The 27,041-nt window shown below is 48.8% G+C and overlaps 1 protein-coding gene and 1 long non-coding RNA gene across 10 annotated transcripts in view; one reads left to right on the top strand and one right to left on the bottom strand.

Annotated features, from left to right (window-relative positions):
- GFOD1 (Gfo/Idh/MocA-like oxidoreductase domain containing 1) overlaps positions 1-27,041 on the bottom strand; it is a 113,859-nt gene that overhangs the window by 18,679 nt on the left and 68,139 nt on the right. For 3 of the 8 annotated variants that reach the window (XM_058732970.1, XM_058732973.1, XM_058732972.1), the window contains exon 2: positions 25,354-25,503. The exons of the other annotated variants lie outside the window; for them this stretch is intronic. In XM_058732970.1, the coding sequence (XP_058588953.1) occupies positions 25,354-25,503 (150 nt within the window). The remainder of the gene's footprint in view (positions 1-25,353; positions 25,504-27,041) is intronic. 8 annotated transcript variants of the gene reach the window in all.
- Positions 20,478-22,215, top strand: LOC131513774 (uncharacterized). Of its 2 annotated transcripts, none has more exons than XR_009262779.1 (3): positions 20,478-20,676; positions 21,705-21,818; positions 21,952-22,215. It is a non-coding gene; the product is annotated as an uncharacterized LOC131513774 (long non-coding RNA). The 2 variants fall into 2 exon arrangements; XR_009262778.1 differs by having other exon boundaries at positions 21,909-22,215.

Below are 27,041 nucleotides of genomic sequence, written 5' to 3'. Positions count from 1 at the left end.
AGTCAGACAGCAGGGCGGTGGGTAGGTACCAAGACTTGAAATCAAAATGGGTTCTACCTCTGGCTCTGGCACCAATTCAACGTGCAAAAACCATCTTTGAAACAGGGCTGGTATCTGGCCCTGGCAACTTTCTTTTTAAAAAAAAAATTTTTTTTTTATTTTGATGTTTTATTTTATTTTTGACAGAGACAGAGGGTGAGCAGGGGAGGGGCAGAGAGAGAGAGAGAGAGGAAGACACAGAATCGGAAGCAGGCTCCAGGCTCCGAGCTGTCAGCACAGAGCCCGACGCGGGGCTCGAACTCACAGACCGTGAGATCATAACCTGAGCCGAAGTCGGATGTTTAACCAACTGAGCCACCCAGGCGCCCCGTGGCCCTGGCAGCTTTCTAGGACCGCTGACAGCATGAAACAAGTGGTACGTAGGGCAGTCTGCCGGAAGGCATAGCCTATTACACAAACAAAGTTACTGCTGAGATACGGTAGCAAACCAGAAAGCCTAAAAAACCAAGCCTACAGCAGTGCTCTCTGTCTGGAATCGCTGGGCTGGATGCTAGCTGCGGTCACGAATGACACAAAATGCGGGAGCTACAGGCACTGGCTGGGGTGCTGACTTGCTCCATAACCCCGGGCAGGGACTTCTGTCGGCCCTGGTGGCTGGGAGGCGTGGCAACAGGGCGTCAAGGCTGGGCAACTGCGAAGCGAAGGCAGCGCCCGAGACATTTAGCCGTGCACCTTATTACCGGCTCCTGGCAAATAACTAAAGCTCAGCTGGTGATGGAAGGGTAGAACCCTTTCTTCCTGAGAACCAAACCTCACCCTTGGTTGCCTCTGATATCTTGACAGATCTGTGCTAACATCATGGCCAGGAGGAGGGTCCTGTCTACAGAGCTCAGAACCTCAGGAATGGGCAAGACTGAGGGAGGAGGCTGGGGGTGCGGCGGGGGGCAGTTTTACAAAGCACCTCGCAGAACGCGGAGATCCAGGCTTTCCTGAGCAGCCCAGAAGCCAGCAACTTCTTCCCTCCCGGAGCCTGCTCTCTTAAAGGGACTGTGCTCAGTTTTTCATCCGGGAACCAGATGACAGCCCTCTGGGCATAGCTGATGACAGTTTCAGCCAGCCCCTTCCAGCCGAGGCTAAAAGCTGGAAAATTGCTCCCTGGGAGGAGCAGAGACCAGTCACATTGCCCAGTCGCATTGCCCCAGGTGCTGGCTGTGGTGAGTCTCGAGATTTTTTTTTTTTTTTTTTTTGGCAACAATCTGCAAACAATGCAGACTCTTTTTAAAAAGAAAGAATCCTAGTTGGCAGATTCCCAGGAAACTGGGCATACCTGCGTCTGTGCTTGCCCCAGTAATACCAGTTGAAAGCTTGGGAAACCGGAAAGCCCTTGGCTTGCTTGGTGAGGTCAGGTGGCCGCCGCCCCATTTTACAGATGAGGAAATGGGCCAAGTCTTAATGCTTTCTCTTCTCCGTAATACTGTGGGGCCCTGGAGGAGGCTGGGATGCAAACATACAGATGGTAAAGGCTCTTAAGGCTCCATCTCAGGGGAAAGAGTCCCAGCAAGGCTATAACGGCTCCAGATACATCCTGCAGAAGCTCCTGCATGAAGAACTCTCCCAGACTCCCAGGAGAGGGGTCCGCGTGGGCACAGTGCTGGCCTGGGGCTCCTGAACTCATCAGACTTGCCCAGGACTCGGGTCGAGTATGTGGGGAGATGTGCAGATGTCTTAGACACAGCGGATGCCCTAATGGCGGGCCAGAGACAGAGAACAAGGACAGAAACCACGCTTGGTGTGGGAGGGGTGTTGTAGGACTGGTGTCCACGCCTAGGGAGTTCTTCAACCCCTTTCGGGCCCTCTGAGGGCAGAGAGCTAGCCTCTGCCAAGGGGCCTCACGTGGCTTGTCCCCTTCCCTCTGGGAGGGGGCTGTCCTCCACCTCTGCCCTCACCCATGCTCCTAGTACTAACGTTGCATCCAGAGAAAAGCTTGTCATCATCACTCTGAAGTCTCAATGCACCCCAGTTAGAAGACGAATAGAACGAACACCAATTCACTGAAGCATTACCATGTACCAAACTCCTAGCAAAGTGCAATTATACTCCTCCCAATACTCTGGGAGGTCACTGCCCTTCCCAGGTCACAAACCACCACGAAGGGTCAATAACCCAACCAAATTCAGATGCTAGTAACAGACAGAGCTGGGATTCGAATCCACATATTCTGGCTCTGTGTATCTGTGTCTCACCTTGAATATTACGTTGCAATTCTAAATGCAACCTGCCAGGCACTAAAACATGATGACAAGAACCGAGGTGTAATTGCGGATTTTCACGTAACCTTTTGTCCCGTTGCAAACCCTAATGGAAGGCCTCCCGGGGAAGAAATGGGAGAGGGTGCCCTGGCCTCTACCTGATCTAGAATCTTCCACCGCGAGTTTCTGTGCTTTACAACCATGGTTCCCAGCCTGAATGCCTTGGCACCCAAGGCGTCCCAGAGGTCCCACAGGGAAGTCACAGGGGCACTGCGGTGTATTTTCAATGTTTGAGGACCACGTAGTCCTAATAGATGCTCTATTATCTCAAGCTCAAGGAAATTAACTACCAGCTCAAGGAAATTCAGTTTTGATACTGGATCGTATAACATTCCTTTCAGTAATACCAACTCTCTGTAAAACTTGGTTTTTGGCAGTTGCTGTGATGAAAACAAAACAAACAAACAAAAGTACCAGGCAAAAATTCAGGCAGGATAGAAAATGAGAGCGGTTGTGTTCTGATTCCAGGGTTTGAGAACTTGCACAGTGCCCAACAGGCACACATACATCCTTACAATTCATTCTGATTATTTAAGAATGAAACAATTACAGGGGTGCCTGGGTGGCTCACTGGGTTAAGTGTCCAATTTTGGCTCAGGTCACGATCTCGCGGTTCGTGAGTTCGAGCCCCGCATCCGGCTCTGGGCTGACAGCTTGGAGCCTGGAGCCTGCTTCCGATTCTGTATCTCCCTCTCTCTGCCCCTCCCCCGTTCACACTGTCTCTCAAAAAGGAAAAAATGTTACAAAAAATTTTTTTAACAGAATGAAATAATTATTCTTTCAATGTAGGTGTCATTTTTTCCCCAAGTCTCCTGCATGTTAGAACACAAATACTTATTATTTTGACTTACTAAATGAAATTTCTAGGTATTTCTTTGGCCCTTAGGAGCACCATGAAAAAGTACCGAGACACTAAAAATGTTGAATGGAGAATGCTGAATGGAGAATGTTTGGGAACTTCTGTTCTAGAACATTCTGTGAACGCCCTCCTCTCACCTATAGTTATAAGTTCTTTAAAGGCAGGAACCACCTGTACTGGTCAAGACTTTGATTTCCCCTCAGCAAAGTACCTGCCTTGCTGTATTTTTTTTTTTTTTTTGTAGCATCTGTTCACAATTGACAACAAAAGACTGAACTGAGCTATGAGAGGCCATTAATGATCCACAGACGTCCAGCCAGGTATGAGTGATTATGGGGTGATTACACTTCAGCTAACAGGTCCCACTAGCTGGGGGTCAGGGACACATAAGGCACCTGCTGGGCCCTACAGAATAAATACAATTTTCTGAGCTCTCTGATGCAAAGTAAAATAATCTAGCTGCCTCTTACGGGTTTTGAATTCAAATAAACATACAGCATTTAGGTATTAACCACATTAAACTCCTCTGAAAAGGAGACTTCTCTTCCCATAGGTTGGGATTCTGTTTTATTTAAGCGGAATCTGTCATTGTGGCATTGAGCTACATCATTCCCTCCCGTCTCAAAAGGCAGACCCACACCCCCAGGAAGAAGGGGCCCTCGGCATACAAGAGCGGCTTGGAGCTGGCAGGCAGCAGCAAAGTTCGAGTCCAGCCCCCACCTGTCTTTCATATAACCCCCCCCCGTCGCCCCCGCTCCCAACCTGGTTTCTCATGGCTGGAACTCTCCAGAACAGGGAGTTGCTTCCCTGCTTCTCTATCTGCTGACCAGGGGATAAACTGGTTGCTTAGCAACAGCCACATCCCGCTGCCAGAGCAGAGGAGTTGGGTGTCCAGTGTGTGGCTGACATTCTAATCTCTGGCATGTGCCAGTCTTCTGCGTGGGTATCTCGAGATAGGGCAGGCGGGGGGGGGGGGGGCGTGCCCCCCCCCCCACCCCCTCAGTCACCTGCTCCCACAGGGCTCTGGTCCTAAAAAACAGCAGATGATATCAGCAACCTAAAAGCGCGACTGCAAACTGTGACGTTCACGGAACTGTCTTTGGCCCCGTCCCCCACCAGCCAGAGTCAGCAGAAGCATCGTTCGCCAAGCAGAACCCGCTCTCGGCAATCCACTTGCCTGCCATGAGCTCTACTCCCCCAACACCCCTCGTTCTGCTGCTCTCCCTGGCGGGTTTCAAGAGGCAGCATTCCCCTCTACACACACCTCTGCTGTCAGTATATACGGGCATGCATTTGGTGGCAGGGGTTGAGCCTTTACGTGGACATCTGTTCCCGTGGCCCAACTCTGCCACCATCCATTTTCTCATCTGCAAAAGGAGGAGACTGAGCCAAAGCAGATCTCTCAAAGGGCTTCTGATTCTTTTCATGTTTATTTATTTATTTTGAGAGAGAGAGAGAGAGAGAGAGAGAGAGAGAGAGAATGTGTGCGTGCATGAGTGGGGGAGGGGCAGAGAGCAAAGGAGAGAGAGAATCTCAAACGGGCTCTGAATTATCATCAAGGAGCCCAACGACACGGGACTCGAACTCACGAACCACGAAATCATGACCCGCGCTGAATCAAGAGTCAGACGCTTAACTGCGCCACCCAGGCGTCCCCCAAAGTGCTTCTAAGGAACACCGGTGCTCCTGGGTGTTCGTTGCCGGGCCATACACGAGAAGAGGACTCCAAGGCCGAGAAGTTTGGGAAGTGCTTGTTAAAAATGTTAAAATGCTTCAATTCTGTGTGCCACCCTCATTCCCAGCCTCCATCCTATTCCTCACAGGGCTAGGAAACATCAGACCCACCTACTAAGGAGCCAATGACCGCTTAGCCTCATATGCTGGTGTATGTTGGCTTCAATGTTTTTTGGGTTTTTTTTAAAGTTTATTTGTTTTGGGCAATTCAGAGACGGTGTGAGTGAGGGAAGGACGGAGAGGGAGCGAGAGACAGAGAATCCCAAGCAGGCTCTGTGCTGCCAGCTGCAGTGCCCAACGTGGGGCTTGATCCCGTGAACCAAGAGTCAGATGCTCAACCGACCGAGGCACCCTGGTGCCTCTTGATGTTTTTTTTTTTTAAAGCAATTTTAAGCACCCTGTCCCAAAGGCACACAATAAACTGAAGCTGCGAGCGCCCTCCCCATTAAAAAAAAAAAAAAGCTTCTCTAATATGGCACTTTTTTTGCACTATTAACATTTACATGAATCTCCAAGGAACCAACGGTGTGGAACGACCCCCAAACTATCTGACCGTTCCCTTTTATAACAAAGCATGCTGGGGAGAAGAGGGACAGCCTGTGTTTGGACTAGATGTTCTATAGGGTCCCTCCAAGTATACTTGTCCCATGACGTATATTCTCCGTATACTGCCCTGCTCGCGAAACAGCCAATCTGTATTTATTTGGGGGTGTAGGAGCAGAGACGAGATGACAGACAGGAGCTAAATCAGAGCTAACTATGGTCCCACCAGCTGGCCCTCCCGTAGCCTCAAGAGAGGACAGTGCCTGTAGCTGTTCTCGTGGGTACAATTCATGGAAGTGTGGGGAGGTGAGAGCATAAAAAAAACACGTTGGGAAACAAATGCCACCCCCCCCTCTCGCATACACACACCTTGAGGTTGAATGAGTAGAAAAGGGGGAAGTGCATGTGTGGAAAACTGCTCAGAACAAAATCCAAGCAATTAGACATGTAAACATCTCCCTACAAAATTCAAGTAGAGGTGCTTTGGCCAAATGCTGATATGCAATCAACTTTCTAAAGGTCCACAATCAATGCGTGTCTTTAAAAATATCTGACACTCCTTTCCAATCCATCTGACTACTAGAATCTTTTCCAAACGTTGATACAGAGTGTGTGTGTGTGTGTGTGTGTGTGTGTGTGTGTGTGTGCGCGCACAGATACATACACACCTTCCCGTTTAGAAACGTAATCTATCACTGCCCATCGTATGGCATTTGAGACTTTCCCTGCCTCGGCCATGCCGCGTCTCTTCAGTTTCTCAACATTCCTGCTGCTAAGTCCTCAAGTTCCAGCAGGTTCAGCCTCTCACCATGCACTTTCCTCCCTCAAACCTTTTCTCCTTCCTCTGCAACCTCTGTTCTGGCAACCCCCATCCATGCTCCACCTGAAGTCTTATTTCAATGCAGGGTTTGAACCCATGAACCCTGAAATCGTGATCTGAGCCAATATTAAGAGTTGGACGTTTAATTGACTGAGTCACCCAGGCATCCCTCAAGTATTCCTTTTTAATAATGCCAAGCAATGTTTGAGTTTCAAGAAACCATTTTTTTTTTAAGTTTATTTATTTATTTTGAGAGAAAGAGAGAGCATGAGCAGGGAGGGGAGGCAGAGAGAGAAGGAGAGAATCACAAGCAGGCTCCATGCTGTCAGCTCAGAGAGCAACACAGGGCTCGATCTCACAAACCAGGAGATCATGACCTGAGCTGAAACCAAGAGTAGGACACAACTGACTGAGCCATCCAGGCACCCCTCAAAAAATTCTTTTAGAAGCTGCTCAAAACAACTTTGTTTTTGGTGGGGGGGGGGGGGTCATTACTTAATAAATTTGGACTCTACAAACAGCACATTATTTTCTTTCCCCAATTTCTTAAAGAAATAACCTACAGGTTGCTAGCTAACTAGCTAATAAAAAAACACGTAGCCTGTTTTTAGAAGATCTGTCATTCAATGTTACCTCTCTCGTGACTTTAAATTTTGTATTTCACATAGAAAATGAGAAAGATAGGAGTGCCTGGGTGGCTCAGTCGGTTAAGCGTCCAACTTAGGCTCAAGTAATGATTTCACGGTTCATGAGTCAGAGCCCCGAGTCGGGCTCCATGCTGGCAACGCAGAGCCTGCTTGGGATCCTCTCTCTCTATCTCAAAATAAATAAAACTTTAAAAAACATTTTTTTTAAAAAACGAGAGGAGTGCCTGTGTGGCTCAGTCAGTTAAGCGTCGGACTTCAGCTCAGGTCACGATCTCACGGTCCGTGAGTTCGAGCCCCGCGTCGGGCTCTGTGCTGACGGCTCAGAGCCTGGAGCCTGTTTCCGATTCTGTGCCTCCCTCTCTCTCTGCCCCTCCCCCACTCATGCTCTGTCTGTGTCTCTCTCAAAAATAAATAAACATTAAAAAATTTTTTTCAAATAAATAAATAAAGGAATATACTTTTGGGGCACCTGAATGGCTCAGTCGGTTAAGCATCTGGCTTCAGTTCAGGTCATGATCTCGCAGTCCGTGAGTTCGAGCCCCACGTTGGGCTCTGTGCTGACAGCTCAGAGCCTGGAGCCTGCTTCGGATTCTGTGTCTCCCTCTCTCTCTGCCCCTCCCCTGCTCATGCTCGCTCACTCTCTCCCCCTCTCTCAAAAATAAACAAACATTAAACATTTTTTTAATAAAATAAAAAAACAAGAAAGCTCTGCCTACAAGATATAGAAGTTAGAAAGGAGACTATGTAGGCAGGAACCAAAGTACATTTGCTTATATTTACGTCAAGCACCTCCGCAATAAAACACTGATAACCAGTGACATTGGCTCCCCCTGCACAGGAAATGGGTGGATGGGGACAAGGGAGGCGGGGGGCTTTTCAGTGCATCTGCCTTTGTACTCTGAATTTTAAGCCAGATGACCACATTCCTAATTCAAAAACAAACAGACAAAATTACAATGCTTATTCAAAAAGCGAAAAATAACCCTTACGACGTCCTTCACCTGGACGTGGGGGGGGCCTAAGTGTCAGGCGGGAGGGTCAGGACAGATGAAACAAGGCGGGGGCATCTCCTGCAGCACGACACCCCCGGCCTTTGGCACGGCATTCTGCCGAAAGGCACTGGTTACACGATAATGAGCCTATAAATCACCCGATAAAACGCCTATCAGTGGCCTTGCCTCTGATAGAGGAATCTTGTTTTTCCTTTCTTATAATACAATAGATTCATGAACTATCCAGAAATTGCAGTGTTGCAGGCTGGCTGGCTTCGGAGCTGGACGGATGCCAGACCCATCCCTTGGTGACTGTGCAAACCCAGATAAGAGTTAACCGCTCAGGGCTGGAGCTTCCTCACCAGGCAAATGTGGACAGCGATATCCCGAGGAGCAACTAAAGTTAACTTACGTAAAGTGACCAGCTGCCAGCACTCACTTACAAATGGGAGATCAGGAGCCCAGAAGCCACCACAGGGGGAGGCTTGATGAGTTCCCCAGTCTTTGCCCTTCCCCCAAAGAAACCTTCCTGGCATAAATACCGCTACCCCCAACCCCACTCGAGTCAGTTCCTGGCCAAGAACAAGGAAATCTGGGGACCTTCCCTGGGGAGGTCCCACTGAGGCTTGCGTTATCCCGGCTCCCGGGGGCCCAGGGCAATTCCAGGTCCAGCTTGGGGTTCGTTCATTCTGGGGAGATCTGATCTTGGGAGGAACATGGCAGCCACCGAGCCTGGGGTGAGTAGGGGCAGACAGAAGGGAGTGCAAGAATGTAATCCTACTTTTTCCCTACCTACTGCCTTTTCTAAACTTGCAGAAGGAGGCTCTCGAATTTGGGAGCCCGGGGAGCAGCATTTAGATGTGCAGTTAGTACTCATACTCACATAGTACATACACGTATCCGGGAGGCTACACGACATGAAAACTAAGCTGAGGAACAGAGTCAGTCCCACTTCCATGGAGCTCACCAGAAATTCTCCAAGGGATCATAGGCATGATTCATTGAGCACCTACTGTTCGCCAGGCACGGTGCTAGACGCTTTATCTTCATTTTCCCTGCAAAGTTAGATTACTGTGTCCTTTTTACAGATGAGGAAAACAAGGCTAGTATATTCAACCTGCGAGAGGTCATAGCGCCAACCACCGGGTGAGGATTTGAACTCAGGTCTGAGCGCCCACCTGCTTTCAAAGGCACCTCTCAAAGGGAGTGCCACACTGAGGGTCTGAGAGCTGGACCAGCAGCAGTCACCCACAGGACAGGCGGCCTTTCCCAGGAGCTCGTGCCGAAGATTCCGGGTCCCCTGGTGTGGGAGGCTGAATGTCAACATCCTAATCCCCAGAATCCGTGAATGTTCCCTCATACGATGGCAAGAGGGACTTTGCAGATGTGATTGAGTTAAGGATCTTGAAATGGGGAGATTATCCTGGATTGTCCAGGCCAGTCTGATGTCATCACAGGGTCCTCATAAGAAGGAGGCAGGAGATTCGAATGAGTGGGAGGGGATGCAAGAGAGGTTGGAGTGATGTGAGAAAGTAGTCACCGGGGAATACAAGCAAGGCAGCTTCTAGAAGCTGGAAACGTAAGTGGATTCTCCCCTGAAGCTTCCAGAAGGAACACAGGCCTGTCAGCACCTTGAATTCAGACTTCTCACCTCCAGAACTGCTCAGAGAATAAGTCTGTGTTGCCTTAAGCCACCAAGTCTGTGATAATTTGTTTCAGCAGCCATAAGAAACTCACATGCCAGAAGATGCTTCCTCTCAGAGGGAGGGATACGCAGGGAGGACCTCTGCCAGGGAGATGCACAGGCTCTTGGGTGGCAGTGACCACAGTATGCAGTGACTCACGGAGGACCCACACCTTATGAGCCACGGAGGGGCTCAGCTGGAAACAGGTGCTCATGGAAGGACCAAGGCACTCGTGATTGTCACTTCCGGAGCCCACAGCAGTGACTGGGGACCTTGGGCCCCACAGAGGCCAGACTACAAAGGGAAAGGGATGTCAGCCTTCAGGCCCCTCCCTCTCCACCTGAGGACAGCCACCTGCTGTCAGAATTTATCCGTACCTTCACTGCATAGCTTCTCACTTCTGCTGTCACTCCCAGACCCTGTATCATCTCAGGGGCAGGTGTTGACATATCCCAAAAGGGTGGGAGCCAGCGCTATATCATGAGACCCAGAGGTGGACCACGGGGGAGACCTGGGGACCCTGTGACCAGCTGGCAGGGCAACATTCGCCTGCAGCTACTTCTATGGTAGAAGCCAGCACAAGGGCCACCTGGGTGGCTCGGTCAGTTAAGTATCCGACTTCAGCTCAGGTCATGATTTCATGATCTCATGGTTTAGGAGTTCGAGCCCTGCATGAGTTCAAGCCCCACCTCAGGCTACCTGCCATCAGCACAGAGCCTGCTTCAGGTCAGATCCTCTGTCTCTGTCTCTCTCTGCCCCTCCCCTGCTCACGCTCTCTCTCAAAAATAAACAAACAGTAAAAAAAAAAAAAAGCAGCAGCCAACACAAAACAAAAGAGCTGTGGGGAACAGGGAATATACATGGCCAAATACCAACTCAGTCATACGAGTTAAGAAAAGACAGTGGTGTTGTCTCCTGGCCCGTATGGCATCTCCCTGAAGTGTTCTTTGACTTGATTATTGGGGGGGGGAGACAAACATTTTCATATTAATCATATTTTACATTAAAATGAACACAGACATGGGGCACCTGGGTGGTTGAGTTGGTTAAGCGTCTGACATCGGCTCAGGTCACAATCTCACAGTTCGTGGGTTTAAGCCCCGCATCGGGCTCTGTACTGATGGCTCAGAGCCTGAAGCCTGCTTCGGATTCTGTGTCTCCCTCTCTCTCTGCCCCTCCCCCATTCATGCTCTGTCTCTGTCTAAAAAATAAATAAACATTAAAAAAACATTTAAAAAAATGAACACAGACATATCTGGAACTGAATACAAAGTCTGCATGAACTTTTAAAAGAAGAGATTTCCTACTACAGACCATGTCCCTAGATACTCCCTCTGTCTCCCAAAGTACGCATTCCCTTTTCGTTGTCCTTAACAAACGTGTCAGAAGAAAGTCCAAGAAGCCTGGTTTAGGGAAAAGTGCCAAACATTGGAGCCTTCCCAGCTGTGTCTGACTCCTGGGATGGCCAGCAGTTAGCTGTATCATGTTAGTTACGGAATATACGTTATATATTGTTAATATATATGTTCATATACAGTTACATAATATACACTATATAACATGTGTAATATATAACACATAATATGTAATACATATACTCTATGTTGTATCGTACTATGTTATATAATGTTATATAACAATACCTATACACATACATGTATTTTACACATATACATATTAGGTCAGTCATGTCTCTAGGCCTGTTTCCTCATCTGTGCAACAGAAATAAGAATTCATACCAGTTTTGACTAATGGGCTTCCCTGCGCTCAGAAAGGAAGTAATTCAGGATCCCAAAGCCTGGAGGCAGAACACGGCCCTACTGGGCAATGAACCGCCCGCTCAGGATGCCGGCTCTTCAATGGCAACTTGTCTACCCCACCAGTCAGTGCTCAGGCCAGCCGGTGGCCGTCATCAAGCACAGTGCCCCAGAACGGGAACCAGAGAGGGGCATTCTGGGGCTCACGGTCGTTTTGGGAAGCCTCTCTGTTGACGAAGATGCCACAGACACCAGTCAGCTCTTCTCGTTCTCTCCTGGTTCTCCCAGCGGAAAGCGTGAGCGACTTAACGGTAATGCTGGGCGCTCAAAACAGACAGCTGGACAAACGCTTTGGACAACGGGCATTATTTTTAATAACGAGAAACACGTATCTACCCTAGAGCCCAGAAATTCCACTCCTAGAAACGTAACTGAAGGGAAATGAAAACCTATGTCTACACAGAAGACCTGAATGTGAATGTTCACAGCGACTTTTTTTTTTTTATATATACAGTTAGCTCCAAACTGGAGACAACGCAATGTCCCTGAGCAGCTGAGTGGATAAACAAATTACGCTACACCCCCAAAATAGGCTATTCGACAATAAAAAGAAACAAACCAGTCAGACATGCAACAATACGGAGAGATCTCAAAAAATATTACCCTGAGTGAAAGAAGCCGTATGCAAAGGGGTACATCCTATGTGATTCTAGTTATAGGCAACCGTAAAACAGACGAAAGCAAGCTATCGTGACAGAAAGCACATCGGTAGGTGCCTGGGCTGGGAGGGTGGAGTAGGGACCACAAGGTCACACGGGAAACCTTTTGGAATCGTGGGAATGTTTCATATTTTCAGACTGGGGTGGTGTTAAGTGATAGATATATTTATTAAAGCTCATCCACTTATACAATGAAAATGAGCGCATTTTGTTACATGTAAACGACACCTCAATAAATAGAAACAATTGAGAGACAGAAGGGGGAGTAGGGTGGTGGAGAGAAGAGATGGAGGGAGAGAGGGAGGGGGAAAAGGGGGGGGAAAAGGGGGGGGAAAGGGAGGGGAAAGGGAGGGGAGAGGGAGGAGGGCGGGTGGGAGGGAAACGGGGAGACGGAGAGGTGTCTGATGTCTTCGATGGCACGTTCCATTTGGGGAAGGCCAACGCATCATTTTCCCTTCTCCTAAAATGCTTCCCACAGTTGTTCCCATGCTCGCTAAGAAACAGACTTTCATCCCAAAGGAAACCGTGGCAACACTGATTTGTTTTTTAAAGGAGGGTAGAAGACCTCCAGCCTTCGGACACATTAAAGAGAGCAAAGACTTCACGGAAGGCGACGCCCCAGAGAGGACACCGTACAAACTATGACACTGAAACAGACACAATGCCTGGGCCGACATTCGACTAGCACACAACACTCACAGTGGAGGTAGGAAAAAAAAAAAAAAATTTAAACACGGATTTATCAGTCGGCAAGTAGTTGTTGGCCTGAGATTCCCAAGTATCTCTTCATCACCCAGGACCCCTCCCCACCTCCTCATGGTCCAGCAGTTTGGTGGCTTGGCAGCTACCAGACCAAGACCCTACTCTTAGCTCCACGGTGGCTTTTGTATGGTAGGTTGGTGCCCGGCCATACTGGATGGGGAAATATTTCGAAAGCCCTCCTCCGCCTGAACAATATAAATTACGAATAATCGGCAAGCATATGGTGATCAAAAGAACATGCATTTTGTCAGAATGGAGTCGTGTCAGTGGAAAAAACCCACAGAAGTGGGATGTTTTTAGTCTTATGCCATGTAACACACTTCAGGGATTTTTCCACTTGGAAGCGCTTTGACCCGAATTGCAGACTTGTATCTTGCTTCCAGACAAACATTTTAAATGAAGGGAAGGGGAGGGATCTCGGAAGAACAGAAAGAAAACCACGTCTGGGGACTGGAGGCCAAGGAGGAGATGTGGGAGCATGAGAGGCCCTCAGAGAGAAACAGAGCCCCCCTCTTCTGCGGGGCCAAGGGAATCCAGCTCTCCACCCTATTAAATAAAGTGAGATGAGAGAGAGCCCTGTTTGTCAGTCCTTATAACAATTAGTCATTGATGCTCAAGTATTGGGGACGTGGACAGACAACAATGGTGTTCTGTCCAATATCTTCAGCAAGGATTAATTCTCCTTAACAGGTGTCTGGAGAGCCAACCCCAGCATCGTGCACTTGTGTAGACCAGCGGTCGTGCTGCTGAAGAAAATAATTTCAGGTTTCAAATTTCTTTATGTGAAAGAGGGAACCGTTTAATGAGGATTGTCTGACTACAGAGGTTAGCCTCGAATGAGGTTAGAGACTCACTGTGCCTTAATCATATAAATTTGAATCTTCAGGGCATAAAAAAAAAAAAAAAAGGGAAAAGAAGGCTGTTAGAAAATAAAGGAGAGTTGGCCGATATGACTTCAGGTACAAGGGGAAGACTTGGTTGGACCCTGATTTGAGAAAGCTAACCGTGAGATGGCATTCTACAATCAAAGAAACCTGAATGTGAACTGTGTGGTAGGTAAAAGCAGGGAATTTTGTTAATGGTTATGGGTCCCAGGGTGACTTGGTGGCTATTTAGAAAGGCAAGAAAGAAAGCAAAGGGAGGAAGGAAGGAAAGAGAAAGGAAGAAGGAAAGGAAGAAAAAAGGAAAGAAAGAAATCAACAGATGCTACGTTAGGTATTTACAGGTGGAATGTCAGTACTCTGGATGGTCTGACACTGTTTCAAATTTCACAGAAACATTAACAATCTGAAAACGGAAGTAGGAAAACAGTTCATTTAGAACAAGGCCGAGAAGGATGAAGTGCTTTGAAATAAACTTCAGAAGTGCAAAACTTGCACTCTGAAAACTAAGCAACACTGTTGAAAGAAATTAGCAAAGATATAAGTAATGGAAGGACTTCCTGGGTCCTTGCGGCAGAAGGCTTCATATTGTTAAGATGGAACGCTGCCCAAATTGATCTACGGATTCAATATAATTTTGACCGAAATCCCAGCTACCTGTTTTGTAGAGATTGGCCAGCTGATCCTAAAATTCATATGGTAAGGCACCCAGAACAGTAAAAACAATCTTAATAATTTATTTTTTTATCTTAGAGAGAGAGAGTGTGTGTGTGTGAGCAGAGGAGGGGTAGAGGAAGACAGAGAATCTCCATGCCATGCGTGGAGCCTGACATGGGCTCTATCCCACAACCCTAGGATCACGACCTGAGCCGAAAAGAAGAGTCAGATGCTCAACTGACTGAGCCACCCAGGCTCCCCGAACAGTAGAAACATTCTTCAACAAGAACAAAGCTGGAAGACTTGTAATTCACGATGTCAAACTTACTACAAGGCTATAGTAATCAAGATGCTGTGGTAATGGCATAACCATGGGCAAATCGATCAACGGCACAGAACTGGGAATTCAGAAATAAACCTGCACATGTATGGTTAATTGATTCTCAACAGGGATGCTTAAGGCCATTCAATGGGGAAAGAATCGTTTTTTCAAGTAATCCTGAGACCACCATATATCCACATGCAAAGAAGCTGGGTGTTTAGCTTGTACCCTATGCACAAATTAACTCAAAATGGATCAAAGACCTAAACGTAGGAGCTAAAAATATAAAACTTTCAGAAGGAAACACAGGAGTCAAACCTTGAGACCTTGCAATGGCAGATTTTGACAGTAGCATCTGAAATACGTGGGCTTGAACCTCATTTCTGCCATTTTCTTGCTGTGGCCAAGTGGGTGGCCTGATTTCCCTGAGCCTCAAAGGGAACAAAGATACGATCATCATCACGGCGCTGTTAGAAGAACTATACCAGGCACCGCTCTCCTGACAGCTCCCAGAATATGAACTCAACGCCAGCTAACTGTTGGGCACGTTCTCAGTACAAGAACATGTAAGCTACAGAGTAAAGCTATAAGTGGACTTGGGTGCCAGGGTTAAAATCATGTCATTTCAAGATTTAAAAAAAGAACTTCCAATTTACAAAGCTCGGTTTGAACTGTCTGCAAGAGGTCATTTTCAGGAGATCTATAGCACAGAGCAGCTTTCGAGTTTTAAAGGCCCCAAGGGACACTTGGGTGGCTCAGTCGGTTAAGCGTCTGACTTCGGCTCAGGTCCTGATCTCACGGTTTCGTGAGTTCGAGCCCCGCGTCGGGCTCTGTGCGGACAGCTCAGAGCCTGGAGCCTGCTTCGGATTCTGGGTCTCCCTCTCTCTCTCTGCTCCTGCCCCGCTCACACACTGTCTCTCTCTCTCTCTCAAAAATAAATTAACATTTAAGAAAAAAATTTTAAAGGTCCCAAGAGTGGCACACAGGAATCCTCTGGGTTGAATTCCGCCTGAAGACGTTGCTTGTGGAGCACCCGGTGTTTTAAAAATTTTTTAATGTAAGGGCGCCTGGGTGGCGCAGTCGGTTAAGTGTCCGACTTCAGCCAGGTCACGATCTCGCGGTCCGTGAGTTCGAGCCCCGCGTCAGGCTCTGGGCTGATGGCTCGGAGCCTGGAGCCTGTTTCCGATTCTGTGTCTCCCTCTCTCTCTGCCCCTCCCCCGTTCATGCTCTGTCTCTCTCTGTCCCAAAAAAAATAAATAAAAAACGTTGAAAAAAAAAAATTTAAAAAAATAAAAAATAAAAAAAATAAAAAAAATAAATTTTTAAATGTAGATGCTTTTACATGGGTTACTTCACCTCAGTGAACCACACGCTCCACCATTCCCTATCATCTAACCTCGAGCCCACCCCACTTATTTGTATCATTACCTGGTTCCTGAAGGGGATTACATTTCTCAGCTCTGTGTCAAACACTAGCACATCTCTGTTCGTTAACCAACCTTCTTCCTACAAAGTGTGAAGAGCCTCTCTTCTTTTAAAAGTCTTTTTATTTTTATTTAATTTTATTTAATTTACTTAAAGTTTTTTTTTTATTAAAACAATTTTTTTAAGAGAGAGAGCGCATGAGAGCGTGTGCACACAGGGGAGGGGCAGAGGGAAAGGGAGAGACAGAATATCAAGCAGGATCCACACCCAACACAGAGCCCAACGGAGGGCTTGATCCCAAGACCCTGAGATCTTGACCTGAGCCGAAATCGAGAGTCGGACGTCCAACAGACTGAGTCGCCCAGGTGCCCCTGAATATGTGTTTAGATATCTTTACTAATGTACAATATGAAGTTCTAAACTAGTTGAAAGGATAACATAGACCAGCATTGCCCCAGTAGAAACGTAACAAGAAATGCAAGCCACATGTGTGATTTTGAAGTTTCTAGCAGCCACATGAAAAATGTAAAAAGAAACCATGGATTTTGATAACACCTTTTGTAGTCTACTGCATCCAGCATATTATCAGCATGTAATCAGTATAAAAGTTTGAGATGCTTTACCTTCTTCCCACCTACGTCCTTGAAATCTGGCGTGTGTTTTATACTTACTTACATCTCAGTTTGGAATGGCTACATTTCAAGGGCTCAATAGCTCCGTGTAGCCCCTGGGCTCCCGAACTGGGCAGAGAGATACAACCAACAATAAATCATGCAGTATTAAGACCTTAAGGGGAGGAGGGTCTTGTGCAGGAAGAGAATATCTACGTTGGAAAGTACTGAAGTGGCAGATTCTGGGGCTTTGGTGGTCCTGGTGGCGGCCATGGTCACGTCGACACTTACGACGAGCGAAACTGAGACCACGTTATTCCAGGGCAGAGGGGGAGGGGAGGATATCCAGGGCTTCTATTTCTGCTGCTGTTTCCACTTCTATCCTTTGTATGCCATGCGTGCTGGGGGTGAGGTAGGGCAGGTCGAAAAAGAAGTAAACAGAACGGAATAGAAGGTGGGGTTGATAGACCACCATCCCTAATATTTATCGCTGCCTCAAGTCCTGGCCCCAACTCATCAATGGTTCTCAAGGTCCCCAGGCCAGGGAGTTGCCGGTGCGGGGATGTTTCCTGCCCTTCCTGACTTCGCCTCTCCAGCTTCTGAGGCAGCCTTCTCGAGCTCCCAAGAACAGGCCTTCTGCTCCTGCTATTCAAGGAATATTATGTTCTCCCAACTGTGATATTTTGGGCCTTTTTGGCAGGAGGTGGGATGGGCAGGGGTGGAAAAAACTCACGAATGTTCTCTGAACAAGGAACCAGTAAAGCACAGACATCTGGCTCCAGGATTTTGCTGGCTCCAGGGATGTCACTGTAAACCCACTAACACTAATTGCTTTCACGTCTGCTCCCATTTCTAGTGGAAATAAAATGCCTCTCTGGCTAATGGAAAATGAAACGCCCAATGGTTGTCTGTTTACCATGTTACATAACAGCTCCCTGTACCTCCAGTCCTGCCCCCAGCCCTCATCCTGAAACCCTCTGAAGGATCTCTTGTCCAAGACTATAAGGGCTCCACACATAAAGGGGAACAAGGCTCAGAAAGGATACCTGCATTCCTGCCAGGGCCATAGAACGCCTTAATCCTAGACTAAATGGATGAGAGGGGAAGGAAGAAAGAAGAGAGACAGAAAAGGGAAGGAATGCTACTTTTTTTTCAATGCGTATTTATTTAGTTTTTATTATTGTTTTTTAATGTTTAATTTATTATTATTTTTTATGTTTTTATTTTATTTTTGAGAGAGAGAGAGAAAGAGACAGAGCATGAGTGGGGAAGGGGCAGAGAGAGAGGGAGACACAGAATCCGAAGCAGGCTCCGGGCTCCGAGCTGTCAGCACAGAGCCCGATGTGGAGCTTGAACCCACGAACTGTGGGATCATGACCTGAGCCGAAGTCAGACACTTAACCAACTGAGCCACCCGGATGCCCCAATCCTACTTGTTTTTAATTCATGCTTCCATGAATATTTTGGGTCTCCTTACTTGACCTAAATACAAAGATCTGAGCCTCAATTTCTGAATTCAGTTTGACTGCCAAAGAAAAGAAAATATAGGTTCAGTTGAAACTGGGATTTAGGGAAATGGCTCTCCACCCACTGGGTCTAATACAGCTGTCCTTTAAAATGATTTACTGTTGTAATTCACTGGACAGCCTTCTTTGACAGTCCTGTTCCAGCTTGGTTGACTGTGTTTACCCATTAATTACATAACGTGGTAATGAGTACTTTATCTATCTCCCACTGACCACTGGCAGGACTGCATCGTAAGCATCACTTTATTTCCAGTGCCTAGTGGCAAATCATAAGAGTAGTGGAGACCCTGAGCTGTCCCTCCCCACCCCCAAGGATGCAGTGACAGAACCATTTGTTGTTAGCTCTGCACGTGGTGGGCAAGAATAAAACTACATTTCCCAGTATCCTTTGCTGTTAAGTATAGCCATATGACTAGGTCCCAGCCAATAGGGTATGAGTAGAAGTGTGATGTGTAGATTTCCCATGGTGCCATTCAACATTTCCCATCTTGCTGTGTGGATCCCACGTTAGGCCACGTTGGCGAGGACAACACCCTAGGGATAGCAGAGCAACAAGACAGAGACCCCTGGATCCTAGATAACATGGAGCTGCCAGATGGCTTTCAGAGGGACTGTCATGTGGGGCAGAAATAATTATTTCGGATCCGGGTTACAGTAGCTGAAATTGTATGCTGAGGACTTATTTGTTGAAGAGGAGAAAGGAGAACACCCATACGAGAAATAATAATTCCACTGTGATGGTTATTTTGTAGGTCAACCTGAATGCACCAGAGTACCCAGACATCTACTCAAACATTACTCTGGGTGGATCTGGGAGAGTGCTTCTGGATGAGATCAACATCTGAATTGGTAGACTGAGTAAAGCAGATAGTGTTCCCCGGTAAGGGTGGGCCTCATATAATCAGTTGAAGACCTGAATAAAAACAAAAGGACTGGGGCGCCTGGGTGGCTCAGTCGGTTGAGTGGCCGACTTCAGCTCAGGTCATGATCTCGCGGTCCATGAGTTCAAGCCCCGCGTCAGGCTCTGTGCTGACAGCTCAGAGCCTGGAGCCTGTTTCAGATTCTGTGCCTCCCTCTCTCTCTGACCCTCCCCCGTTCATGCTCTGTCTCTGTCTCAAAAATAAATAAAACATTAAAAAAATATAAAAAAAAATAAATAAAAACAAAAGGACTAAGTCTTTCCCTGCCTTTGGACTTGAACTGAAATACTGGCTCTTTTTCGGGTCTCAAACATGCCAGCTTTGGACTAGAACTCACACCACTGGCTTTCCTGGTCCCCAGGCTTTCCCACTTGGACTGGAACTGTGCCATTTGCTCTACTGGGCTTCCACCCTGCTGACTGCAGATCTTGGGACTTCTCAGCCTCCCTAACCATGTGACCCAATTCTTTTCTTCCCGGCAACCATGGGTCCGGCTAAAAGCTAACGGTTCCGCTCCTAGAGAGGGAGACAAGAACTGATTAGGGGAAGGGGAGGGGTAGCCAGGGGTCTGTGCTAACCCTGTAATTCACCAGGACCCGTGCTAGAGATGGTGATGTGTAAGAAGACGCAGGCTTGCCCACGGTCAGTGGGAGAGAGACAAGGGATTGTGTAATTACAGCATCTGTGACACCTCCCACTCTTTCTCTCTCTCTTTTTCTCTGCCCCCTCTCTATCTCTATCTCTCCTATTGGCTCTGGCTCTGCTTCTCTGGAGAACCTTGACTAATACACCTACGATGTGGCTTTCATTGTGGAGAGCCAGCCTCCGGCTGATGAACAACCTCACATCCCCAACCGCTCTATGTGCTCCCGGGCTGCAGAGTGCCGTCTTCCTCACCGCCTCCTTTTGCTATATGATGTCTCCTCCTCCATGGCTGGATACAGAGCAGGACCTCTTGGCCAGATCAACTTAGACACTTGGGATAAAGATCACATGAAAAACAAAGCCCTCTGTCATGTCCCTTGGGAATGCCTTTGAACCGTTCGGTTACGACGGCTGAAAAAATGGTCCAAGACGGCCAAGTCCAAAGGGCTTATCTTGGAATCAAAACCTTCTTGGACGCAGAGACCGGGTTTTGTATAAACACCTTCTGCGAAGCTATGAAGTTCTATGTAGCAAACTTTAGGGGAAATTAAGATGAGATGGGGCTCGGGGGAGCAGCTATTACAACAGGGTTTATTTAGTCAGATGGTTTTTCCTGAGTCACTCCATTTCATCAGGAGAGGAGTGCAAACACAAACCCTCTGTCTAACGTCGACAGTGAGGAAATAAATAGGGCGACTCCAGCCCCAACTGCCTCCCTCCTCACATGCGCCCAACGGACTCGCCAAGATTGCCCAACCAAAGAGCGACAGTTGGACAGTTTGCAGAGTATCTCTTCCTGGGTCACCTCCCAAAGGATGGGAATGCTTGGCTTTACTCCCAGGAAAACCGCCATCTGGCAAAGGTATGTGAGAAATGCGCCCTTCCCTACTGACCACTGCAGAAGAGAGTGGCCAAGAGCCCTTCAAAGTGGCGTTTGTCCCCCATGTGGAGAGTGTTTATGAACGGACACATTCTCTCTCTAGCTCCGGAAATAGCCGCCTGATCAGAACACAATTGAACGTGACCTTGGGCCCAGCTGTGGTAGGCAGAGGTTAATTTCCTTTCCCGCTCAGGGCAGGACCCAGTTCCAATTGTGTCGCTTTGCCTAATTAAATTTTCTGCACAATGTAGCAAGTACCTTATCTTGGACAGTGAGGCAAAAGCTCCCCCTTGTTCCTCCCTGCGGTTTAAAGTGGAAGTTTGATAAAGGGCACATTTTGCCTTAAAAAAACAAACACAAAGCAGCATTAATGGTGACGAGAAAGTGCTTTTTCTACTGGTGGCTGTTATTCTGGTAAAAATTTATACTGGCCTATGAAGACCTCTCCACCTGCCCCCCCCCCCCCACTCCGCCACATGACCTGACAGGGAGGAAAGATAAAGCAGCCGTGTAAGGGAGCTCAGGTGGACGACTTAGGACCCAAAAGAAAGTAGGCCAGTGGGTTGAAATAAAATCCAGCCACGAGCAAACAAGAGGTTTAATAAACAGGAGACAATCTGCTGTCAGCACAGTCCCCAGGCCCTCTGCCCCTCAACGCTTTCCTGGCCAGCAGTACCCCACACTCACCTGGCAAAGACAGCTCTGGAAAGGGAACAGAGGGGCTGATACATTTGCTCCCTTACATATTCATTTATTTTGGAATGACTTTATGGTTCTCGGAAGAAAAGGATCCATGTTCCTTTCTTTTCTTCTTTTTTTTTTTTTTTAATTAAGAAATGCAGAAAAATCTGAAAAGGGAAATGAAACTTGAAATCCCACCACCTGTCAAGAATCGATCAGGAAGTTAGGTGACTGTAACCGAGTTATCTCTTGACACACACACACACACGGGGAGGAAGACGGGAGCACACCCCGCACGATCTTTAATAAAGAGGATTTCATCATTTAAGTCAACAGACAGAAAAGAAGCAGAATGAAGCAGCATCTGCTGACTTTCCGAGATAATACAGATTTCCAGCCTGGCAGGATTCTGAAGGCGGGGCCAACGTCCAAGGCCAACTGAGGTAAGGGATATCAGAAAGGCAGATAACACAGGGATACAAAGCCCCAAACCCTAAGTGATTTGATGGTGCTTTCCTTGGCACTCTGGAGAGATGCCTTCAGCTGAGATAAGAGAACTCTGTTCTGGGAGCCCAGGGCCCGGGCTCTCACAGTGCGGCTGGCTCACCCCGTGTCCGGATAGATTTTCTGACCTCTGAAGAAGGGAACATCGGGGCACCTGAGTGGCTCAGTCGGTTGAGCCTCCGACTTTGCCCCAGGTCATGATCTCACAGCTTGTGAGTTCGAGCCCCACGTCGGGCTCTGTGCTGACAGCTCAGAGCCTGGAGCCTGCTTCTGCTTCTGTGGCTCCCTCTCTCTCTGCCCCTAACCCACTCACATTCTGTCTCTGTCTCTCTCAAAAATAAATAAACATTAAAAAAAGTTTAAAAGACAAAAAAAAAAAAAAAAAAAGAAGGGAACGTCTACCTGGCACCCGGTGAATCCAGAAGGCAACAATGAAGTGTGGGAAGAAGGATGGGAGTCACCTAACATGCTGGCAGGAGAAAAGTGGGAACCAATTGGGAAGCTCAGAATTAGTGTCAGGGGACTCCCTGGACAGGCCAATGGAGGTCTGGGCACTTGGGATCAAAGAAGAGAAAGAAGGAAGAAGGAGAGCATAGGAGAAAGAACCAAAGCCTTGCCTACCCCAAACGCCACTCCCACCCTCTGCCTCAGGGAACTAAGGCCAAGTAATTATTCACAAAGCAGAGCAGTTTAAGTGCCAGGAGACAGTGGGCAATGCTTTCAAAGTGACCGGGACCTCCTACATCACCGCCTGGGGAAGCCTTGAGCTCTCCCACAGGAAGAGCCCAGGGCCCTACAAACAGCTGAGTGTGTCTGCAGTCCTGTAAGCTTGCTGTCACTGTCTCACAGCACTGGCAGAAGGAAAGAAGGAAAGAAGGAAAGAAGGAAGGAAGGAAGGAAGGAAGGAAGGAAGGAAGGAAGGAAAGGAAGGAAAGGAAGGGAAGGAAGGGAAGGAAGGGAGGAGAGGAGGGAGGGAGGGAAGAGGGATGGAGGGAAGGAAGGAAGGAAGGAAGAAGGAAGGGAGGAAGGGAGAGAAGGAAGGAAAGAAGGGAGGGAGGGAGGGAGGGAGGGAGGAAGGAAGAAAAGGGAAGGGGAGGGGAGGGGAGGGGAGGGGAGGGGAGGGGAGGGAAGGGAAGGGAAGGGAAGGGAAGGGAAGGGAAGGAAGGAAGGAAGGAAGGAAGGAAGGAAGGAAGGAAGGAAGGAAGGAAAGGAGGGAAGGAAGGGAAGGAAGGAAGGAAGGGAGGAAGGAAGGAAGGGAAGGAGGGAAGGAGGGAAGGAGGGAGGGAGGGAGGGAAGGAAGGGAGGAGAGGAGAGGAGGGAGGGAGGGAAGGAAGAAGGGAGGGAGGAAGGGAGGGAGGGAGGGAAGGAAGGAAGAAGGGAGGGAGGGAGGAAGGAAGGAAAGGGGAGGGGAGGGGAGGAGAGGGGAGGGAGGGAGGGAGGGAGGAAGGAAGGAAGGGAGGAAGGGAGGAAGGGAAGGAGGGAAGGGAGGAAGGGAAGGAGGGAAGGGAGGAAGGGAAGGAGGGAAGGAAGGAAGGGAGGAAGGGAAGGAGGGAAGGAGGGAAGGAGGGAAGGAAGGAAGGGAGGGAGGGAGGGAGGGAGGGAGGGAGGGAGGGAGGGAAGGAGGGAAGGGAAGGAGGGAAGGGAAGAAGGGGCCAGCAGAAGGAAGGCTCCAGGTAAAGTAAGACCTTGGATCAGAGAAAACAGCTGTGAAAACAGCAGGCTCCAGCCCTGACCGGATCAAACCCAGGGCTGTAGGGCCTGCCTCCTCTATTACCCAGAGAGGACCCACACAGACATCAGCTGGCCGTCCGCATGCGGTCGTGACTCGCGGCCTGCTCACACGCAATGATATAGTATCGCCTGGACGATCTCCTTCCCACAGGGGAAGGCCTGTTGTCGCAGACTGTGAGGGGCACTAGGCATGAGCATAAAAGAGTACCCCAGTATCTCCTTCTCTTTGATGAGCTGGGACTAGGCCTTTCCCCAACCTCTCCGGTGACATCACCTCCAGTGAGAAAAGTGGGGGAGGCCTTCGCCTCTGCGTGGACCCTGAACACGGCTTCGGAGTCAGGCTGACCAGTCTCAGTGTTCTAGCTGTTGGAGTCAAAGACCTTCCGTTCCCTGTGCCTCCGTTTCCTTGTCCATGAGATGAGGGAAATACCAGTCGCCACTTTAGAGCTGCTGCAGAGGACATGGTGCTCACAAAGTGTCAAAAGCCATTCCAATAGAGAGTAAGGCCACCCTGACCATTACCATCAGTGCCCAAGTGTTATGGGCTAAATCGTATCCCCCAAAATTCATGTTTTGTGTTGCTAAGCCCAGGACCTCAGAATGTGATATTTGGAGATAAGGTCTTTATATATATATTGTTTTATGTTTATTATTTTTGAGAGAGCATGAGCGGGGGAGGGGCAGAGAGAGAGAGGGAGACAGAGAAGCCAAAGCAGGCTCTGAGCTGTCAGCACAGAGCCCGATGTGGGGCTCGAACTCATGAACCGCGAGATCATGACCTGAGCTGAAGTCAGACGCTCAACCGACTGAGCCACCCAGGCACCCCTGGAGAGAAGGTTCTTTTTAAAATTTTTTTTTTTAACATTTTATTTATTTTTGAGACAGAGAGAGACAGAGCATGAACGGGGGAGGGGCAGAGAGAGAGGGAGACACAGAATCGGAAGCAGGCTCCAGGCTCTGAGCCCTCAGCCCAGAGCCCGACGTGGGGCTTGAACCCACGGACCGCGAGATCGTGACCCGAGCTGAAGTCGGACGCTTAACCGACTGAGCCACCCAGGCGCCCCGAGAAGGTTCTTTTAAAGAGGTAATTAAGGTAAAGGGAGTCACTGGGGCCCTAACCCACTATGACTGGTGTCCTTGTAAGAGAAAGAGATTAGGACACAGACACACAAGGAGGGAAGACCCCGGGAGGGCACAGGGAGAACCTGGCCGTTTACAAGCCAAGAAGGGAGAAGCCTCAGGAGAAACCAGCCCTGCCGACACCTTGACCTTGGGCTTCCAGCCTCCAGAGCCGTGAGCGCACGAACTCTGCCGTTTAAGCACCACCCCCAGTCTGCGGTCTCTCGGGAGGGCCGCCCACACAGACTGATACATGCCAAGGTTGTCCCTTATTCTCAGCAGAGCTGATGCCCACCCAGCATGCACCAGTGTCAAAGCGGGGCCAGCGTCACATCCGGGTGGGGATATCGGCCCTAAAATATTTCAAGTGCTTTCAGCATCCGCCCCTCCACACGCTCGTTGGTCTCGGATGGTGAGGGAATCAGCCTGGGCTGCAGAAATCAGCAAGAACATGTCTGCTTCCTGCCCGCCTCCCCCCGCCCCCCCCTTTCCTCTTGCCTTCCCTCCTGGGCTCGCACAGCTCGGTGCCACCAGCCCCCTCCTTCCTCTGAGGCATGTGCCTGGTGACAACGTGCTCTTCTGCAGGGGGGCTCCTCTGAGCAGAGCCAGTTGCTAGGCCCTCACCTGAGAAGCCCCACAGGGACGCTGTCTGAGGACTAGGCCAGGGTTGCCACGACAACAAGCACGCTCGCTCTTTGCTGGGCCCCCCGTTCGGTCTTTCCAGCGATGGCAGCGGCATCCAGTGTGCACACAAGAAGCCCAGAGAGAGGTCACCTGTGAAAGAAGTTGTGTCAGAGCACCAGGTGGGCCTACCCCCTTGGCTCTGTCATGGAGGTAGCCTTTCTCGACATGTTCCCCTGGAATGTCTGCACCCAACATTAAGTGCCACTTTGATGTGACATTCTCTTTTTTTTTTATTTAGAATTTTTTTTAACGTTTATTTATTTTTGAGAGAGAGAGAGCGAGAGAGAGAGAGAGAAAGAGCGCGGGGGAGGGGCAGAGAGCGAGGGCGACCCAGAATCCGAAGCGGGCTCCAGGCTCCGAGCTGTCAGCACAGAGCCCGATGCAGGGCTCGAACCCACGGACCGCGAGATCGTGACCTGAGCCGAAGTCAGACGCTTACCCGACTGAGCCACCCAGGCGCCCCGTGACGTTCTCTTTTTTGTAAGGTTGCTGGCTGCACAACTCGGTGGAATATATTTGCCCATGGTGCCCTGGCCCCCTTCATGCCCTCTTGGGTAGCAGGAGGAAGGAATGCAAGGGACCTATGAGTCTTAAAAATCTGCCCGGGGATTGCCGCCAGAGGGTTAGGTCACCCACTCACCACGGGCTGTTCAGCCTGGCACTGGCCTCCATTTTTGCCCCTGCCACTGAGGTATACGTGACAGGCAGTAAGTATGCATTCCTCATCCAAAGATAATCCACAACAGAGGTCGGATCCAAGAATAACCAATAAAACCCTTTCTAATGGAAGGTAACCGCTGTGGCATCCGTCCGGAAGGGCAGGGTACCCCCAGATGGCTATAATTTAGCTCCTTTCCTCTCCTCATCTAAGGTGAGCCAAGGGTGAAGCAAGCTGAAAAGAATGCCTGAGCATTCTTTGACCAAAATAGGAGGGGGAAAAAAAAAAAACCAAAACAAACTGAAGCACGTACTGTCCCTTCCCTCCACGGCTGCACCAGCTACCTCTCCCCGGCTCGTCGGGCAGCCCTCGCTCCTTCTCAAACAAGCATGTGGGCTAATCGACCAACAGCAGCAAAGCAGAAACAACCCGGCAGATCAGACCCCACAGCCCTGCCAAGCAAACCAAATTCAATGTCAGAGCTCATTTGGTTCTGTCTTTTGAACAGATTCCTGAGAACAGCAGTCATCTCAGGAATTACACAGCACAAAACACCCAATATAGGGGTGCCTGGGGGGCTCAGTCGGTTAAGCGTCCGACTTCGGCCCAGGTCACGATCTCAACGTCCATGAGTTTGGGCCCCACATCAGGCTCTCTGCTCTCAGCACAGAGCCTGCTTTGGATCTTCTGTCCCCGTATCTCTGTGCCCCTCCCCACTCATGTTCTCTCTCTCTCAAAAAATAAATAAACATTAAAAAAAATAACAAAATAAACCACTCAATATAAAGAGGCCAATATAAAATGCATAAGAACGCCATGTCCCTGACAACTCTCCCAAAAGTCTGGTTCTAAGAGTCTATAGATGATGTTCTCCTCTCCTTTACAGATAAGGGCTTTAATAACAGCCCAATGCAAGCTTCCTCCATTTCCAGAAGTCTGCTACTTACCAGGCAGGCTACTCTGTCCCCTA

This window comes from Neofelis nebulosa, chromosome 6, assembly GCF_028018385.1.
Source record: "Neofelis nebulosa isolate mNeoNeb1 chromosome 6, mNeoNeb1.pri, whole genome shotgun sequence".
NCBI classification, from domain to species: Eukaryota; Metazoa; Chordata; class Mammalia; order Carnivora; family Felidae; genus Neofelis; species Neofelis nebulosa.
The sequence above is the reverse complement of the archived record's forward strand: the minus strand, read 5'-3'. Positions and strand labels throughout refer to the sequence as shown.